The sequence below is a fragment of the Pseudonaja textilis genome, chromosome 3 (assembly GCF_049901715.1).
Source record: "Pseudonaja textilis isolate UNSWEBS1 chromosome 3, rPseTex1.2, whole genome shotgun sequence".
NCBI lineage: Eukaryota > Metazoa > Chordata > Lepidosauria > Squamata > Elapidae > Pseudonaja > Pseudonaja textilis.
In genome coordinates, this window is record NC_141992.1 from 35,325,757 (window position 1) to 35,345,293 (window position 19,537).

The following is a 19,537-nucleotide window of genomic DNA, read 5'->3' on the forward strand; positions in this document are numbered from 1 at the left end:
ATTTGGCTTGCCTGTGATAGACCAGCCTTCTCCAATCTACTATTTTTTAGACATGTTGGAACTTCAATTTTTAGAATTCCTTGCTTGTAAGGCCAACTGGCCCATGGCCTGATGTAATAAGCATTTTTTAATGTGCTTTTTTTTATAAAGCTAACAGGGAAGGATTCTTTAGAAAAAAAAATAGTCCAGAGAACATCAAATTGAAGAAGAGGCAGTTTGGTTAACTCTTTCCTCCATTCTAGCATTATATATGCTAGAAAGAATAAAGCTGTTTAATTATGGTCATAGTTAAGCCTGGATAGAATTTTACCTAGAATCATTACCTCAAAATCCTGAAAGAACCCATTATTTGAGTTTGCTGTCCTTGTTTCATAATATTGTCTAAAACTTTGCAGAGGGATTGGCCGATGGGTATTCCTGCAAGGAATTAAAAAATGCTCAGAGAGCAATGAAACAGGAGATGTGCTATGCAGACATCTTAGATGTCACAAGACTGACATAACCAACATATACAATAAGCTAGATAGAATTCATGTTTCTTTTAGTTAAGTCCTAAGCTAGCAATATACACTACTTGTTTTGCAGTAGAAGCAAAATCAACTGGATTTTATTGCAATGCCAGAGAGTTTAGTTCCCTAGATGCTCACAACTTACTTATACGTGGAATTTACTACAGCAATGGACTTCAATATCCAGTTATATTTTTTATGATACTATTTGTTATTATCTCAAAGCTTTAGCTAGGCTAGAAAAGAATGGTTAGGTATTGACTGCTTATTCCTGTTTTAAGCAGATAGTTTAAAAATCCTCTTGTAGGATTTTCCTTTCTTTCAAGAATCCTCTTGAAAGAAAATCAAATGTTGCTTCTAACTTCCTGAGGTTGACATGCAGATATTTTTTATAGAAAATAAAATCTATGCCATAATTGTTTCTTTCATACAAACATTGGAGTATCCATCCTATCACATTTAATACCTGTCTTAAGTGAATAGAAAGATGAGCATTGCTTCACCTACCTGAGACTGTAGACGGTCATTTCTTGAGGTATATTACCCTTTTCTATTCTGAAATCAAAACATGGACATTGCTATTGTTTTGGTGAGGAGGTATGCCTTTTCCAAATGTACTTCAACTCTCTCTCTCCCTCCCTCCCCCTCTCTCTGCAACAGTTCATAACTGCATTTTGATAGTCTCTTGTTGAGCCATTTTTCTTACCTTATGGTACCATTCAACTAACTCATATATCATGGATCAGAACATGCACATTTAGAAACTGTAAATCAGCTATCTAAAAAAAATCTAAGCTAGGACCATTTATATACTAATTCCATTCACTCCCCATGCCTAGCTCCAAAACAGACAGTCCTATGTTTTGTTTTGTTTTGTTTTGTTTTATTGTTTTATTTTATTTTATTACCTTCTTGTTCTTAAATGTTTCCAATAAACCCATATAGAAATGGCTGTGACTGTCACAAGGAATCCCATAATGATTCCAGCCACAACCGGGGGAGGCAGAGTTGCAGAATCTGCAGAAGCAGCTGCTGCTAGATATCAAAACAAGAAAAAATGCATTTGTATAAGGTAACTTTCTCTCAGGCCCACAAAAAAATATTGTCAAAATAATTTGTAGCATAATTTAATTAGAAAGTACTAATATAGCATTATCATTACAGTACTGTTGTATAAGAAAAGACAAATGATTGGACATAAGAACAATTCTATAACCCATATGGTAGAATAGAATAACAGTAGTATTCAGATATCAATCAATCAGTCAACTATTATTATGATCAAAGACCAACATGGTGTAGTCTGATGTAGTTTGATTGGATGGGGTGCTGGAAGATACTGTGAGAACTGAAGAATGTGTACTTGGTACAGGATGGGTACAGAGAAGGAGTGGTGGGTTGTACATGTACATATGCAGTCTGGAATGTCACTGAGTGAACTGTGTGGTCACAGAGCAAAAGGATTTCACAGCAATATTGTTCTTACAAGGCCTGTTCAGAAGAGATACCTACAACAACATTCAAGACAAGTAAGAGCCCCATATGGGGATTGTATCAGGGCTGCAAAACATAGTTATTTCTCCAGTCTTATCACACCCATAGATAGCCACCTCGCAGCCTTCCAGCAAGAATAAATATATTATTCTGTGTTGGAGGGATGATCCACACAATTATCTGGACAGCTACTGTGAGGAATATTTTAGGCATCTGGCAGATAAAGTCACCTGGCACTTAGAGTTTGGACTCGAACTGGGCAAGTCATGTTGAAGTGATGGAAGCAAGCCTTATTTGGTTAATAGTAGCTCCACTGTACATCCCTTCTATATTAGGAGATTAGGCTGGAGCCTGAGGGCGGAGTCAAATGCATAATCATTTTGGAGTTGTTGTGTTCCCACAAGAGACCCAAGTCCAGCCCCCATGAATTCTGTTCACCCCTATCTAGCACTAATTTGGTTTGACCATTAGTAGATGAAATTCTTGTGTATAGGTAGCATATAATAAACTTTTAGTGCTTTGAACTCAATTCCTGTTCCTAGTTACTTGCACCTGATACTATATGTCCTACATGGCAGTATGATGGAAACTTATTTTTGGATAGACATGCAAAAGATTGGACAATTGGTAACTTAATGAGATAATTTAATATATTCCTTTGAATATTTGGGACAAGCAGAAGAAATCTTAATGAAATTAAATAGAAACTAGACATCTATTTAATCTGGAATCTAAACAAAAAATACAACTTACCTGAGAATGCTGTGAAGGACACTTTTGGAGTCTGTCGGCTGTATCTAGTAAATGCAGCAATGCTGAATCTATAGGAAGAATGAAATAAAACTTGTGATGATTCTATTTACTGACTTACGCTTTCAGTAATTTGTTGCATTTATATCCTCCCAGCTCTCCAAAGAGTTCAGCTATTGGACATGCTTCTCTCATATCCATTCTTTTACTCTCAAAAATTCTAGGAGATGGATGGGACTAGTATGATTGTTAAATACTTTTAGTAAGGAAATACTAGGTGCTAGTTGCAAACTCCCTCAAAGTTCCTAGGTAATAACCAATGAAAATCAAATGAACGGTAGTATTTTACAGCAGGATTTTTCTTACATTCCTACCTGTACTGTGTATTTGTTTTCAGCTTTCCATTGCAAATTGTTCGGGAGTAGCTGCAATCTTCTGCACCCACAGACACTGGCCAAGCCTTGAGGCTGGTGCTGTCATTAAAATGAAATGGGTTTGGCAGCAGCATAGCCAAATATGAGTCTTCCTGCCCATAATAGTGGTCATACCATGTGTGGGAAATGATTTCTTGAGTAGGCCTTAGCACTGGAAAGATAGGAACAAGCACTGCAATGTTAAGATCCCAGGTAAATTAGGAAAGCTTTCCTACTAAGCAAAGCACACAGAGAGCTAAATACTTACAAGACTCATTGGTGGTGGCAACAATTCCATAATACTCTATGAGACCATTTTCTTCACTGAACATATCTGGAGAAATAATGATTCTGGAACTGGCATCAAACTGTGGGAGGTCCATTCTCACAGGAGGTGGAAGAACTGCAGCAGAAAATAAGAAATGTTGCTTGAAACTGATATGTGCAGCACGAAGTCTAACTCTTGGTACAATCAATGGTGAGATTAGAATCAATACCTTCCACAGATGTGTTGCACACTATTGTCACAGGTGGGCCCTTTATGTCATTCCTGCCAACAGCATTAACTTGGATTTGATAGGAGGTATTTGTAGTCAGCTCTACCAGAGTAACGTTAGTTTGGGACACAACCAAAGCTAGTATAGGTTGTTGGAGGATTCTCTTTGGAAATTTATTCACAATCAGCTCATAAGATTTAATGTCATTCTCAATGATGGTCCAGTTTAGAAACATACTGGTGGTATCAGGTAAACACTGCAGGTTCTTCACATGACTGGGTTCTAGAGAGACAGGACACAATTCACTGAGCAAGTCAAACTTATCTGTCTCTATGACAGTTAATAAATATCTATAAGGCAGGAAAAAAATGGGATAGAACAAATTCTGCCTAATTCACACTATTTTATTCACAACTTTAGTGGAAATAGAAAGGCATTGAAATCACAGGTGCTTTGTACCACATATGTATGAAAATCTGATTATGATAATTGGAATTTGGAATATATGCAGGCTTGCTTCTGAAAATTCTTATGCTGATCCATCTGGGCAAGATGCTTGCACAATTTGATGGATATGGATTCTTATATCCATATGAATGCCAGAGCCACGTTCTTCATTCTATTTCAAAGCATAGAATAATTTGTCTCTTGAATTCATTTGGGTTTGAATTTTATCACTTAGCATACTGTGCTTGACAATTTGACCTAAAGTTCTCTTTCTGCTTCTTGACCGTCAACCGATTTTATGATGTCTTACCAGTAATCAGAATAATCCAACTGAAAGGATAAGTCTGGGGATGAAGATGGAAATATGAATGTCCTGGAAAGAACACATACCCACCTATTGGCATTACTATCATTTCAGAACTGTTCTTATATGGTCCAGCAACACAGATGAGGGATATGGAATAATTTCTCCCTGGAACTAGTCCCTGAAAAATATGACGGACTTGCCACTGAGTCAAGGTGTGATGCTGTAACAAGGTGCTATTTTCTGGATGCCGCAGCTGCAGCTGGCAGCGCTCAGGTTTGCTGACAGGTTTTGCCCAGGCCACAGACAACACAGGATTTCCCTTCTCAGCCTTTACAGAGAGTTTCCTGGGAACCAATGGGTCTGGTATGTACAAAAGAAAAACGGAATACAGAGTGAACAAGCTGCAAAAATGATAATGCTGATGTAACATTCTACAATGAAGCCATGAACAATCAATAATCTCCTACTTGTTTGTAACAGAGATTGGTCTGGCTGTCTTGATGCACATTCATTCATCTGTAATTATGCACACAACTCAACTGAACTGCATCATCTGCAAACTCATAACGGGAACACTGCCCAAGAATACTTTGTTCACAAAAGACTGTTCAGAAACTATTCAGTCCAATAGGTTAAAGGAAGAAGCGTGGTGGCGCAGTGGTTAGAATGCAAAATTGCAGGCTAACTCACAGCTCACTGTCAGGAGTTTGGTTCTGACCGGCTCTAGATTGATTCTGACCAGCTCTAGATTGACTCAGCTTCCATCTTTCTTGAGTAAGAAAAATGAGGACCCAGGTTGTTGGGGGCAAGATCCTGACTCCGTAAACCACTTAGAGAGGGCAGTAAAGTACTATGAAGTGGTATAAAGGGTAAATGCTATTGTTATTGCTATTACTATTTTTTTAAAAAAGGTTTTACTACAACCATTTTTATGGTATCAGGCTTTAAAGAGGTTCACACCATCTTTAAAGAAAGATTTAAGTCAGTTCTTTTGACTTAATTTAATGAGAATTTCATGAAAAACAATGGGATATGTTGCTGTTTTACACAATATTACATTCTGCAAAAGTCTCTTTGACTAAACCTATTTTTACAAATCTATTGGTAGTTATTCTTTAAAAATGTTATTCAGTTAAAATTTCTCTTTGCAGAAATGATTAGGGCTGTTCTTTCAAAAAGACCCCCACACACATCTTGTGCAGAAGCCAGAAAAAAAACGACTCAGATACTCATTGCCTGCAAAAATTCTTCCAAATCATTTTGGATTCATTGATATCAATCCTATAAACTACTAGAGCTGAATCTAACTTCAGCTGATAATCAACCATCATTACAGCATAGATGGACAATTATTTTAGCTTTGAGGATCATAGATGTTGGCATGTTGTGAGTTAGGGGCTCATACATCTCCATCATTCATATATTCATGTCTATCTCTTTTGTCTTATTCTATCCTGATCTCTCAAGCAATTTTGAACCAAATTTCTAATTGAAATGGGTAAAAGAAAATTTAAAAAAAACCCTCCTTTGTCCTAATCACTCACTACTAAATACCAATCTTCTGTGAGGGAGCTAATGACTTTGTCAATAGGAAAACTAGACTAAATTTAGAACCAATGTAAATTGCCAAGAAGAGTAAAGACACTTCTATCATATTAGGGTTTCCATTCCTCATTCTTCAAAAGCACTTTAGGGCTGATTGTCTTCTTTCTTCCACCTTCAAAATGGAGTACAGATGACAACAAGGGAGGAATTGCAGGGAAGGAAGGTGAAAGAATCTGGGTTGCCTATAAATTATAGAGACATAATGCTTGGGGGGAGGGGAGAGCCCTGCTTTGCTAAAATTTGAAATATTCCACAGCAAAGCCAGTAATAAATTGACGGAGCTTCAGCTACAACTAACATTGGGAGGTTCAGGACCTCTGAAGTGGATTTTGAATTGGTTTAAAGTTCCTATCTGGAAATGTCCAAATGTGGACAATGAAGAAACTCAGACTCACATGTCCAGTCACTGGTGTTCCCTGATGATATCCGATACGGCCCTGCTATGGAAGCAACTTCCAGCAAGTATTTACTTCCTGGGATGAGGCTTCCAAAGGTGAAATTAGTAATGTCCTTTTCTACAGATACCTTGGCTACCACAATGCCCAATGCAGCATTATAGAGTGTAAGTACATAGCCACTTTGATCTCCTGCAGGATGGTCCCAGGTAGCACTCAGCTTGTCAGTGTGTCCTTTATTTGACAAAAGCACCATGCGAGGAGGTAGAGGACCTAGGCGGAAGAGAAATGGAAGTTATGTGTATCAATAGGAGATACTAATTTAACAAACAAATTGTTATTAATTTATATCTTTTACATGATGGATATTGCCAGCAAAGAATTACTGACACTATTATGTAAGTGTTAAATCCTCCTTCTAGTATAATGTTAGCAGCAGATCAGATCTGAGATGTAGACTCTGACACGGTATTCTTTTCGACAAGTCAAATGTATTTGCTAGTGAACTAATGGATCCTAAACACCTGTTCTTAGATACAGTTCTTAATTATTGATTGTATTGTAAAGTGCTATGATTATTGGTGTAATAGATTTACATTTCATTGGGAAAGACCCTATTGGGTAAGACTGAAGGCAAAAGAAGGGGACAGCAGAGGATGAGATGGATAGTGTCATCAACACAATGACATGATTTTAGGCAAACTGGGAGACAGTGGAGGACAGGGGAAGGGAGTTGGCATTCTATAGTCCATGAAGAGTAAGACACAACTTAGTGACTGAACAAGAAGATTATGGTATATAATACTTCCCTTGTGCCTAGTTCAGCCATTATTTGAAGTGACTGTGTCCCACTAAGAGCTTATTTCGGGATCAGATCCCGCATTGCCAAAAGAACAGGATCAGATGTTTTCTAGTTGAAATCAAGAAGAATTTCAAGGCTCCATTTCTAAATCGACCAATTTAGTCAATTGACCCTGGACTACTTTGGGAGCAGAAGCTAATCTTCTGTATTAATATTGTTACTGGGTTTATGAAATCTTGGATATACTTGGCTCCTTGATTCTAATATTTACTGATGGAAAGAGTTTCCCATGAAACAAGCAATAGAGTTCAATATTATTCCTGATTTGACCTGAGTGAGGGAAGTGTCATCCATTTCAAGTGAAATTCAGGACATACTGTGTTGCTTGGAATGAAACTGCAAATAAAACTTGTTTATTAAATTAACAAGTTTTTGGCCATACAGTATGTACAGTTTTTGGCCTATGTTTAAATCAATTTCTAGATCCTATGTTTGTTCTGGATCACAAGACCAAGAGTAGTAAGGGGGTTTATCATTTTCAAAATTACAAGTCCAATGAAAGAATCAGGAACTCACTTGTGCTGGTTTCTTTTATTCATGACAATTCTACTCTGGAATGCATTGCTAAGACATAGTTTGATTACTGTGGTTTAACTATTTCTTCTCTGATGAAGGAATTTTCTAACATTATTTGTCTAATAATCCATTATCGTAGAGGAAGAAATGTATTTTGGGGAGGGAGTCTACCGAAATGGAAGGGGATTCTCAAAAGACCAGCTTTGGAAGAAAAATATGTAGTTGGATATTTCTAAAGAGTGTAGAGATTATCAAACCCTCAAGAATGAAGTAAGAGAAAATATTAGGATAACTTATTTTCTCATTAAGATGAAGACCGTGGTAGTCCAAGTTATTTGTCTAACTTATCTGTTTTATCCTTTAAATTTATTTTATTTTCATGTAAGAGTATAAATTGCTTTGGGCAAAACCCTATTGTCTACAATGAAATTACACATATGAGAAGCCAATCATTATAACAAGGGGCAGCATTTTAGAATCACTTATGGTAGTAATAGAGGAGCACAATCTTATCATCATTTACTCACTTGTCCAAGCACTAAAATTCCCTGCTGAAGTTCTATGAGGTCCCGCCTTTGAGAGAATCTCAGATAAATAATTGATTCCAGGTGTCAGACCCAAGTAAGTAAAATTAGTGGCATCCTTTCCAAGATGTGCTTGTGTTGCTAAAGTGCTGGATCCTGTGTAGTACAGTTTCAGTTCATAGCCGTCCAGTCTTCCTGAAGCTGGTGCCCAAGCCACATGCAGCCTGTTTGGGTGCCCTCCATTCCAGATTTGCACAGAGGAAGCTGGTAGAGGAGCTGTAAAGTAATTAAGAATTTGTCTGATTAAGTGAGTAACAGTAATTGACATAAATGGCAGCACATGGTAGCTACAGGGCATGGGAAGATGGTAACTATACAATGGATTCTATAGGGTATATAGTACTATTATGTTTCTCTGTATGTATATAAATACAAATATTTATTAGATGTATAAGTTGTACTTCACATAAAAAGGAACAGTTTACAAAACAAGATCAAAAACACAAAATTATAAAGATTTAAATCAGCAGACAAGAACAATATCTTAAATCTATCAAATAACAAACATAACTAGCCCTCTTATCCCGAGCAAACAGGAGAGCCTTGGACAATGGGCAGAACTACAAAGTTGAGAAGGATAGGTGTATATCCTGCTTACGGTACTCAACTATCAATAAACCAAACAAATTAATAGAAAATATAATAAAGACTGATCAAAGTCAGCATCAGAAAGTTGATCTACACTAAATCAAACCACTGAACCTTCCCATTCACTATTTTACTGTCAGCAACTCTCTAGCTTTAACCTGAATCAGGTAGACTTAATCTTGAATGCATACTGTAGATACATTTATTAAGCTTTATCCATTCTTCTTAAGAGCTCATTTTCCTTTTTCCCACAGGAAAATCACCCTACTTTTCTCAAAATAGTATCTCCCAGATATGTTAAACGTCAACACTTATATTTACTAACCATGCTGTCTGAAGGTTATAGGAGTGGAAGTCCAATACAAGGCACCAAGCTGAGAAAGTGAAAGTGAAATTAACCTAATGATTGGAAGAAGTAAGAACCTGCTGTAGGTATCATTCTATGTGAATAAATCACCATCTTATTTCCATCACTGCAAACAGCTGAAAGGGTGTTGGCCAAATCAATACATTAATATGTAAACTTGCCTATCTTGTCTCTGACATAATACACATGAGGATTTAATGTATATCAACGTTGATAGGATTTTTGAATCTAACTGAGCATTTACAGATTAGTACTTCCTGTTATTAAGACCTACACTTCCCTTCCTCTAATTACATACAGAAGAGAGGCCAAATCAGTTGTGAATAATACAAACTTTGTCAACTTATCCAATTGTTTGATTTAGTAGACTTCAGGAAAGGAAATGTGATCTAATGATCAGTAGTCAAGCATGTGGAAAAACAGTGAGGAAAAGTTGAATATAGAAAATGGAAAAACAGTGAGGAAAAGTTGAATATAGAAAATGGAAAAACACTGAGGAAAAGTTGGATAAAGAAAATGGAAAATGGAAAAAACACTGAGGAAGAGATGGATAAAGAAAATAATATTGAGAATAGAGTTGTTCAAATAATGTTACAATCTTATATCTATGGGTAACAGTACAGCCTAGACTGTCAGACTCACATGTCCACTCAGCAGCAATGGTGGAGGAGGCCTCAGCGTGTCCTTTTACTGAAATAACCTGCACAGCAAAATGGCTTCCTGCTGGCAAATCTGTCCAAAGGAAATCCTGGACACCTGGGCCAATGACACGAACTCTTTTCATGCCTGGAGGATCCAGGCTATACAGGATCATCCTGTAGTGGTCCCGTCCTCCTGGAGGCTCAGTCCAAGATGTGTATAGCACAGATGAATTGCCCATATTGTTCAGAGTCAGGTTCACAGGAGCAGCAGGAGCTGCAGTCAGAAAGAAGTTTCAGTCAGAAATTCTCTTCATGGTATAATAATATACATGGTGACACTATAAAATTTAAGTGTTATCTTCCAATGTGAACAAGACTGAAGAGTAAGCAAGTCCATGCAATCTAGGGTCCGTCAATATGAGAAACGTAAGAAATCTTTTTGCATCAGAATTCATTCACTGCACCATATTAACAGATTCAGAGACCAAGATACTGCACTTACCTGTGCAAGCTGAGCTGTTCCGGGAAGCAGAACTGTAGGGTCCAGCCAGTGACCACACTGCAATCAGATAGCAGGTCCCAGGGGCTAGACCCACAATTGTAACATTGGTGTTGGTTTTCCCCACAAACATGTGATTACTGGTATCTGTAGATCCCTCTTTCGATACAGAAACCATATAACTGTCTCTCTGCCCAGCTGGGGGCTTCCATTGCACAGATAACACTGAAGAACTGTGACTGGTCACCTTCAGAGAGAGTGGCAACAGGGGCACTAGAAGAAGTAGCACAGGTGGTATCAGAAAATGTTTGCTGAACCAAAATAATCAGACAAGTGCAAAGTCTCATTGATGTCCCTTTAAAATAATTAAGTAAGATATAATTATAGTGTAAGAAAAAGGAAGTATTAAATAATAATGAATACAATATGGAATATGAACATTAACACTAGAAAAGACAAAAATCTCATTTATTGACAGAGTGGAACTAAACGCCAATTCCACTTCAAGTATTGTCTCTTATAATGACTCTGGGTCATTGTACAGTGCTCTGAGTGTTTATATAATCAAGAAGAAGAAGTTGTAAATTTAATAATAAATAATAAACACATAATGTATCCCAAAAGTGCTTTTTTTCAAGAGGCAACTGGACTTTCTGGTTTTTTTCTTAGACGCCTCTTTTAAACCAGTGACTCCTCTCTGTCCAAGATATGGACTTTGATAAGTGCACATTTCAATCCCAAAAATACACTAAGGCAGAAACTTGTCCACCCCAAGGATTAAACAGAAACTGAGCAACCTGGTATATGCAGTACAATGCAGTGAACCTTGTGCATTGGGGAAATGAAACAACCGCTTCATAAATGCATGGCACAACATAGGAAGACAAACACATCATGACTAGATTCAGCAGTCCATCTGCATTTAAAAGGCATAGGCTACTCTTCGGAAGACAACAAAGTCCATATCTTGGACAGAGAGGATTGCTGGTTTGAAAGAGGGGTTGAAGAAGCCACCTATGTAAAAATTGAACAGCCCTCTCTCAACAGAGGTGGAGAGAAACAACTACAACACAGACCTTTCAACAGTTCCAAGAAGACTCCACACCAATTTGCACCACTCAGGTGACCCTGATGACACAGATAAAGCTCCAGATGACTTTAACGATCTGTTAAAAGAATACAAATGACCAGCTGTCTGCAAGGAGTAGAAATCCATCCATTCCCCACCATCCAGTCAGAGCTAAAGAAGCTTCTTGGATGAGAAGTGAAACGTCTTCAAAAAAAACCCCAGAAAGTCCAGTTGCCCCTTGAAAAAAAAAGCACCTTGGGACAAATAAATAAATTATATAAATAAATAAATCAACAAATAAATGCTCTGTCTTACATATTGGCAAAAAAACCCCAAACAGAAAATAAAAACAGATTGAATAGTCAAGACCTTGTTGATGATCCAAACTCTGTCAAGGATCTTGGAGTACTCATCTCAAATGACCTAAGTGCTAGAGCCCACTGTAACTACATAGTCAAAAAGGCGTTAAGAGTTGTTAACCTAATCTTACGTAGCTTTTTCTCTGGTAATGTTACACTAATAACCAGAGCAACCAAAACATTTGCTAGACCAATACTCAAATACAGCTCATCAGTCTGGAACCCACATTACGTATCTGATATCAACACAGTTGAGAAAGTCCAGAAATATTTCACAAGAAGAGTTCTCCACTCCTCTACTCGTTGCAGAATACCTTATGCCCCAGACTAGAAATTCCAGTCCTAGAAAACCTAGAACTATGCCGCCTTTGGTCTGATCTAAGTATAGTATATAAAATCATACATTGCTATGTCCTACCTGTCAATGAATACTTCAGCGTCAACCATAACAACACAAGAGCAAACAATAGATACAAACTCAAGGTTAATCGCACCAAACTTGATTGCAGGAAATACGACTTCAGCAACAGAGTGGTCAATGTCTGGAATACTCTACCTGACTCTATGATTTTTTCCCCAAACCCCAAAAACTTTAACCTTAGACTGTCTACTATTGACCTCACCCCTTTCCTAAGAGGGGGCATGCATAAGCGCACCAACGTGCCTACCGTCCCTGTCCTATTGTTTCTTTTATATATATTTTTCATTTTTCTTATATGTATCCATGTATTCATAACTATGTTTTACTTATACCTATTATCTTGTAAGCAATTGACAAATAAAAAAATAAAATAAATAAGATAATAAAAAATAAAATAAAATAAAAAATAAAGTAAAATAAAATAAACAAACCATGAACTGGATGACTGAGAATCTCCATAGACACATTATAATATAGCATTCTAACAATGCTACAAAAAGTAAGTACAGGTAGTCCTCAACTTACGACCACAATTGCACCCAGAATTTATGTTGCTAAGTGAGAAATTGGTTAAGTGAGTTTTCTCCCATTTTATGACTTTTCTTGCCACAGCTGTTAAGTGAATCACTGCAGTTGTTAAATGAATAACAATTGTTAGGTGAATCTAGTTTCCCAATTAACTTTGCTTGCCAAAAGGTCACAAAAGACATGACCAGGGACATTGCAACTGTCATAAATATGAACCAATTGTCAAGGATCTTGAGTGTAAATCATATGACCATGGGGATGCTGCAAGGGTCTAAGTGTGAAAAATGGTCATAAGTCATTTTTTTCAGTGCCGTTGTAACTTTGACTAGTCACTAAACCAAGGGTCTTCAAACTTGGCAAGTTTAAGACTTGTGGACTTCAACTCCTAGAGGTCCTGAACTAACATGACTGGAGGAGGAATTCTGGGAGTTGAAGTCCACAAGTCTTAAAGCTGTCAAGTTTGAAGACCCCTGAGTTTAGCTCTTCATATCTTACTCATAACCATAACCCACCAATATGTGGTACTGCAAGAAACCATAGCAGCTGTACTCCTTCTGTCAAACCCAACAGTGGGAGATAGACCTCTTTAAAAATTTGTAGTCCCAAACTATTTCCTTAATTTACAAGAGTTCATTTAGTAATTGCTTGAAGTTATAACAGTGTGATGACCCAGAGTGTAACAGAAATGTAACAAAATCCAAAACTTAAGTAAATGTCCTTCAATGCCTCCAATTTGGCCCCACTGTTCAATAATTCTTAATTGGAGATAAAACGTACTCAAAAATAGTATTCAAAAGAAAGCAATACAGTCCGAACTTGATGAGCAGATAAAGGTGAAATAAAAAACCAAACAAACTACAATGATGAAATTTCCACAACGGAGCAGGATAAGTAATTACCAAATTCAAGGAGATAACAAGGCACAGTCTGTTGGAAGGACGCCAACCAAGATAACTTCAGCCCAAAATAAAACATGCTTTGCTTCTGGAAATGCTGTGTTGTAATCATCTCTCTTATATAATCTCCCCAGCTGCAACCACTGAGAAGGATCATGGCTGCTTCCTCTCGCATAAATCAAGCTGTTGCCTTCTCCGTTCCTCCCTGCGTGTCATAGGATGCAGAGGGGATGGGCCTGGTTCTTCCTCTGACTGCCCAGCCAGCCTCTGCCCTTCCCCAGCCTCCTCCAGAGGCATACCTCCACTCCTCTGGAGTCACACCTCCACTCCCTGTCAGCTGTTCCTCCTCCCTCTCAGAGTCCGACTCTACAAACAACATTAAAAAGTCCGACTCTACAAACAGCATTAAAAAGTGACATGACTATTTTTCGCTTATGACCTCCACAGAATCACCCTGGGACATGGGATTTACATTCAGATGCTTGACAACTGACTTTCATTTATGATGGGTTGCAGTGTCCCAGGGTATATGATTCCCTTTTGCAACCTTCTGACAAGCAAGGTCAATGGGAAAGCAAGACTGACTTAACAACTGTGTTACTAATTTAACAACTGCAGTGATTCACTTAACAAGTGTGGCCAGAATAGTAGTAAAATGGAGCAAAACTCACTTAATAAATGTCTCATTTAACAACATAAATTCTGGGCTCCGTTGTGGTCGTAAATCGATTACCACCTGTCAACAGAATGGGGGGAAAAAGGAAGGAGGAGCCCTACATTATACCTGTGTAGCCAATGGCTGTTTGGGAAGAAATGTAGTGAGGCCCAGCTCTGGAGACAATTTCGACACGATACCGAGTCCCTGGCACCAGATTATCCAAAGTCACCTGTGTGGTTCCATGTGGTACAGACACATTCTGTATAATGGACAGGGATTCCTCTGAATAGAGCTGTACCCAATACCCTCGTCCTCTTCCCGATTCAATCCAGCTCACAATCAGTTGCTGGGGATTCTGACTGCCTTTCACACTGACATTTGCCAGAGATAGAGGATCTATAGTGATAAAAAGGTTCGCACAACAGAGTCAGATTTTAGAAAAAGGCAGGCATAATGCATTAACCTCACAACAGCTGATTCACAGAACACTTTGGAACCTTGATATTCACCAGCTCTGGGGGCAATTAGTTTAGGGGGGAGGATGCTGCCTGAAAATGACCAGACCTTAATCAGTTTTACACTAAAGAATTTTGTTATCAAAGGCAGGAAATTTGGTTGCAAATGAACATGAATTTTTTACAATTATATCGGTCATATTTGTGAATGGTTGTTAAATGAGGTTTTGGCACTTCTGGTTTCGGCACTTCCAGTATTTCCAGAAGGCCCATTTTTCAGCCTCCAAAGGCTGCAGAGGTTTCCTTCAAGCCCCCGGCGGCTGGGGGTGAAAAAGGCCTCAAATGGGCTGAAAATTAGCTGGGAGGCACGCGCATGCGTAGTGCAGGTAAATCGGGCTGGGGTTCACGTGCCCGCGCAAATGGCTCTGCGTGCCACCTGTGGCACGTGTGCCATAGGTTCGCCGTCATGGCACTATACATTCTTAACCTTACTGAGATGTTAATCTGCAATAAAAACTGTGTGTTCAGGAAAGCCTCAGCCACAGGGTCTCATTATACACATTGAATACTCACATGTCCATGCAGAAACCACCTGAGATGAAGCTCGGTAAGGTCCTGCCATTGCTGTAACCTCCAGTAAGTACTGACTGCCAGGTTGAAGACCTTCAAATGTAAAATTTAGCATGCTTGGCCCAATTGTGATGTTCCTATGCAAAGGATGTTCCAGACTGTAGAACTGCAGGAAGAACTGATCTCTGTCACCTAGAGGCTGGTCCCAAGAGGCAAAAAGGCTGCTGGCCCAACTGCTACTGGCCAGCATCACTCCTGATGGTGCCAAAGGATCTGAATGAAACAAAAAGGTTTATCTATTACCAAGCTGTGCCATTTCAGGATGAAGAATTCAGGCAATGAACAGATGTTTATTTGGAAGGAAAGATTTCTAAGTAAAAAAAAATGACTTATCTTGTAACACTCAATAGAAGTAGTAAAGGTCCCATCTACAAAAGTCATTTAATCAATATATTGTTTCTGGGCTATAAACATCCAGATACCACTAGATAACAGCAAAGAGATACAAAAACTCATCCAGATACAGGAACCTTAGATTTATTCTTGCCTTGTAAATGTCTACAAAGATTCTCAATCATCCAAGTCATGGTTGTCCCAAAGGTGCTTTTTTCAAGAGGCAACTGGACTTTCAGGTTTTCTTTGAAGACACTTCACTTTTCATTCAATAAGCATCTTCAGCTCTGACTGGATGGTATAAACCCTTCCATTTCCCACCATCCAGAAAGTCAGTTGCCTCTTGAAAAAACATCTTTGGGACTTGCCTGGTAAACTATTAATTGTAAACTACTGATGTGAATTAGAATACAATTAACCTATTAATATGAATTATGGTGATACAATTACTTTTTGAACAAATTGCAAAAACAAAACTCAAAGGTAATATCTGAAATCTTGGGCAATCTGTTGAATTTGGATAAAATACTGTTACCTTTCTAAATCACATCAAGCCCTTACCAGGCTGGGTCCTTACAAAATTCAAACTCACAAATATTCTCTCATTTCTACCTCTGCTTTTCCTCTTCCTGTCTTTATTTGCAATGAGATATTTATGTTTGCTAATACCTTTTCTACTTGTGGGTATATAACTCACTGAAAGTCAAACAAGGAGAAATCCTCTGCTGCAACTTTTCATCAGTGCAATAATTTGATGTGTGGCACTGCAACCTCCCAGAATGGTAAATGGGGGGATTGGGATCAGTGGTGGTATTCTACTGATTTGGCCCGGTTCTGACAAGCGGGTAGCACTGATGAGCAGTGGAGTTCAAACCGGTTCTCTCCGCCACTCTCCTGTTGGGCCTGGCCACCTGCCCAGGCTTCCATGCTCACCTTTATTCCCTGCTTTTGAAGCGCAGCTGCTTTCTGCGGCACGGCACAGTGCTGTGTGGCAGCTGCTGAAATGACCGGGAGAGTGCAGGCTTGCAGGAGGTGAGTTGGAATGCCTCTGTGCCTGCGCAAAGTGCACATTTGCTGCACGCATTCATGCAAAGTGTATGCACGTGTGCAAAGTGCACCCACCAAGCCACGCCCACCGAACCGGTAAAAATCTTTGAATCCCACCACTGGTTGGGGTGATGGGATTGTAGTTGAGCACACTGAAAAGGGTCACATTGGAGAAGGATGCTTGTTTTACATACTACTGAGAATGATGGCATACTCACATGTCCAGTCACTAACTATTTGAACATGAGACTGAAATGGTCCAGCCACTCTTGCCAGCTTCAGAGTGTACTGACGTCCTGGGACTAGCATTTCAAAGGTGATATTAGGCTCTGCCAGGGTCAAATTTTTTATCACTAATTGGGATTTGGTTTCCAGAAGAGCTCCTACATAGGAGCCTCCGCTTTTGAAGGGATTCTGCCAAGAAGCAGTGAGTGACTTCATTCTATGACCATCATTGCTGAGTTTCAGGTGCTCTGGAGATAAAGGATCTGAAGGTAGGAGAAAGGAACCAATAACAGACATATTATATACTATAAGCAAATACTTACAATTGACCAAAGTTATTTCTTGGACAGTTGTCTAGAAATTTCCTAGCCAGTTGCCTAATAACATCTGTCCTAAAGGAAACATGGAATCCTAAATCAAGACTGGATGATTCTCAGGCAAGTCTTGATCACAAAGCTCTGAACAACTGGATCTTACTTGTCACTGGAGCAGATTGCACATGAAAACAACCTGCTAATGGTTGCATGTTCTCCCTATAGCTGCGTTATCTATCTAACCTAAAATTAACAGAATAAAACCTTGGTGGTTTTCTAGTCCAAGCAGGAAACCTTATGGCTTTCCAGATGGCTATCCAGTCTCTTCTTAAAAGCCTCCAAAGATGGAGTACCCACAACTTCTGAAGTAATCCATGCCTAAAGTAGGCATAATAATTATGGAATTATATGCAATTTTCTTCATCCTCTACAGCATGGGTCGAAGCGTCACGTTGCCATCATGTGATGTTTCACATTTTTCCCTTCATAGAGCTGGGGTGGGTGTGGCCTGCATGTGACACATCTGGCCCACGGGCCGCCAGTTTGACATCCCTGCTCTACGGTATAATATGAAATCGTGTACAGCAAGGAATGCTAAAGCCAGATCCTATGTGGGCTCCTGTGCTCATTAGAATTTTAAAAAAATCAAATCAGCTTTTAGTTTAGTTTACTTTACTTGTCATTGCACCTCATACAACGAAATCAAACATAGTGCACATCATGATCATGAAAATAAACACAAACACACATCCTTCACACTCCACACATTGAACCGAAACCCCCCGACACCGCACCAACACTGCACTATATAGTAGACTTCAACAGAGCTATTCCCCTGGGATAGAAGCTTTTTGTGTGTGTGCTGCAATATTAGCAATATCATTATTGCTAGAACAAAAATGCACAATTCTTTCAGCAAAAGTGAAATCAAGGGGCACATTTTACTCTGGACCATTTAAAGGGATGAAGGAGAACTTTCTGCAAGAGTTGAGACATTCTTTTTGCCTCACCCAAAATCCTTACTTTAAAAAATGAAACACTGAATATTTTGGCCTCTCCCACTTGGGGTGGGAAGGAAGCTCCCTCATGTTTTGTAAAATGATAGCTTGCTCTTAAATAGAGAGGCTCCATTCTCAAAGGCAAAGGCATAGGAGAAGCTTCTCTTAATCAGCAGGACAGTTGTGCATGAGCTTTGCCAAGTACCTTTGGTGGGTCCTATTGCTCTTTTAGAATTTCCACCCTTTTGCATTAAGGCTGTCATAGTTGCAAGCTCTTGCATAAGGATTAAGGTTGAGAAGTTGTGCTGATTTTAACTTTCCTATTCAAGCCAAGAGGATAGGTTAGTTTTATTGTGTTCATACATATACACAGATACAATGTCTATACTTATTTTTCTGATGTTATTTGGAAGAAAGACTATTAAGCTAAACTACCAATACTATATTCATTTCATTATCTAGCTAGGTAACCTCAGTGTTGGTACTTAGTTTGGATAAAGTAATGTCTGCAAGTAAACAACCAAGTTGAGAATGCACAAAACTTTGCAATAAAAAAGGATACGGGATAACTGCATTTTTGCATCTCTGATGTATTCTCCTTCCCCCCACCCCCATGTTTGCACTTTCTATGCCCCTTCTTGGAAACTCTCTGCATAACAGAACAATGTTGCTCTCCTGACACTCACATGTCCAGTTGCTGAGATGGAGGGGTAGAGAAATGTGGGGGCCTGCAACGGTGCAGATCTCCAAGGCATATTGAGTGCCTGGTCTTAACCCTTCATAAAGTTGGCTGGAGGACTGCTTAGGCAATGAACTGTTTTGCAACATTACGAGGGGCTTCATGGTATATAACGTTGTCACATAACCAGTCCCAGCTGCCTCTTGCCATTGAGCCCGAAGCATGTAAGCACTGCCTTGATTCAATAAATTCCCACTAGATGGAGTCATGGGATCTGAAAGGGAGGGGAAAACAAAAAAAAGAATCAGAATGTTGCATGCAGGTTTCCTTATAAAAGACCTGGAACAATCCAAGATGGGAAACTATGATCTGAGGAATGGCAGAGTACAACAAAAAAAGGCCTCCTGACAAAGCCTATAATGGTTGTCTGTTCTGGCATCCTGCTATTCAA

At 38.9% G+C, this 19,537-nt stretch overlaps 1 protein-coding gene across 3 annotated transcripts in view; it reads right to left on the reverse strand.

The window, feature by feature from the left end:
* Window positions 1-19,537, reverse strand: part of LOC113444312 (receptor-type tyrosine-protein phosphatase V-like) — a 53,362-nt gene that overhangs the window by 19,953 nt on the left and 13,872 nt on the right. For 2 of the 3 annotated variants that reach the window (XM_087929266.1, XM_026712995.2), the window contains exons 7-22: window positions 19,094-19,360; window positions 17,089-17,358; window positions 15,434-15,703; window positions 14,532-14,801; window positions 10,478-10,747; window positions 9,977-10,249; window positions 8,323-8,595; window positions 6,418-6,690; window positions 4,505-4,777; window positions 3,664-3,945; window positions 3,435-3,569; window positions 3,128-3,338; window positions 2,757-2,824; window positions 1,418-1,544; window positions 1,017-1,064; window positions 324-417 (exon numbers count right to left, since the gene is read on the reverse strand). In XM_087929266.1, coding sequence (XP_087785392.1) covers window positions 324-417; window positions 1,017-1,064; window positions 1,418-1,544; window positions 2,757-2,824; window positions 3,128-3,338; window positions 3,435-3,569; window positions 3,664-3,945; window positions 4,505-4,777; window positions 6,418-6,690; window positions 8,323-8,595; window positions 9,977-10,249; window positions 10,478-10,747; window positions 14,532-14,801; window positions 15,434-15,703; window positions 17,089-17,358; window positions 19,094-19,360 — 3,404 coding nt within the window. The remainder of the gene's footprint in view (window positions 1-323; window positions 418-1,016; window positions 1,065-1,417; window positions 1,545-2,756; window positions 2,825-3,127; window positions 3,339-3,434; window positions 3,570-3,663; window positions 3,946-4,504; window positions 4,778-6,417; window positions 6,691-8,322; window positions 8,596-9,976; window positions 10,250-10,477; window positions 10,748-14,531; window positions 14,802-15,433; window positions 15,704-17,088; window positions 17,359-19,093; window positions 19,361-19,537) is intronic. The other variant, XM_087929267.1, reaches the window with a different exon arrangement.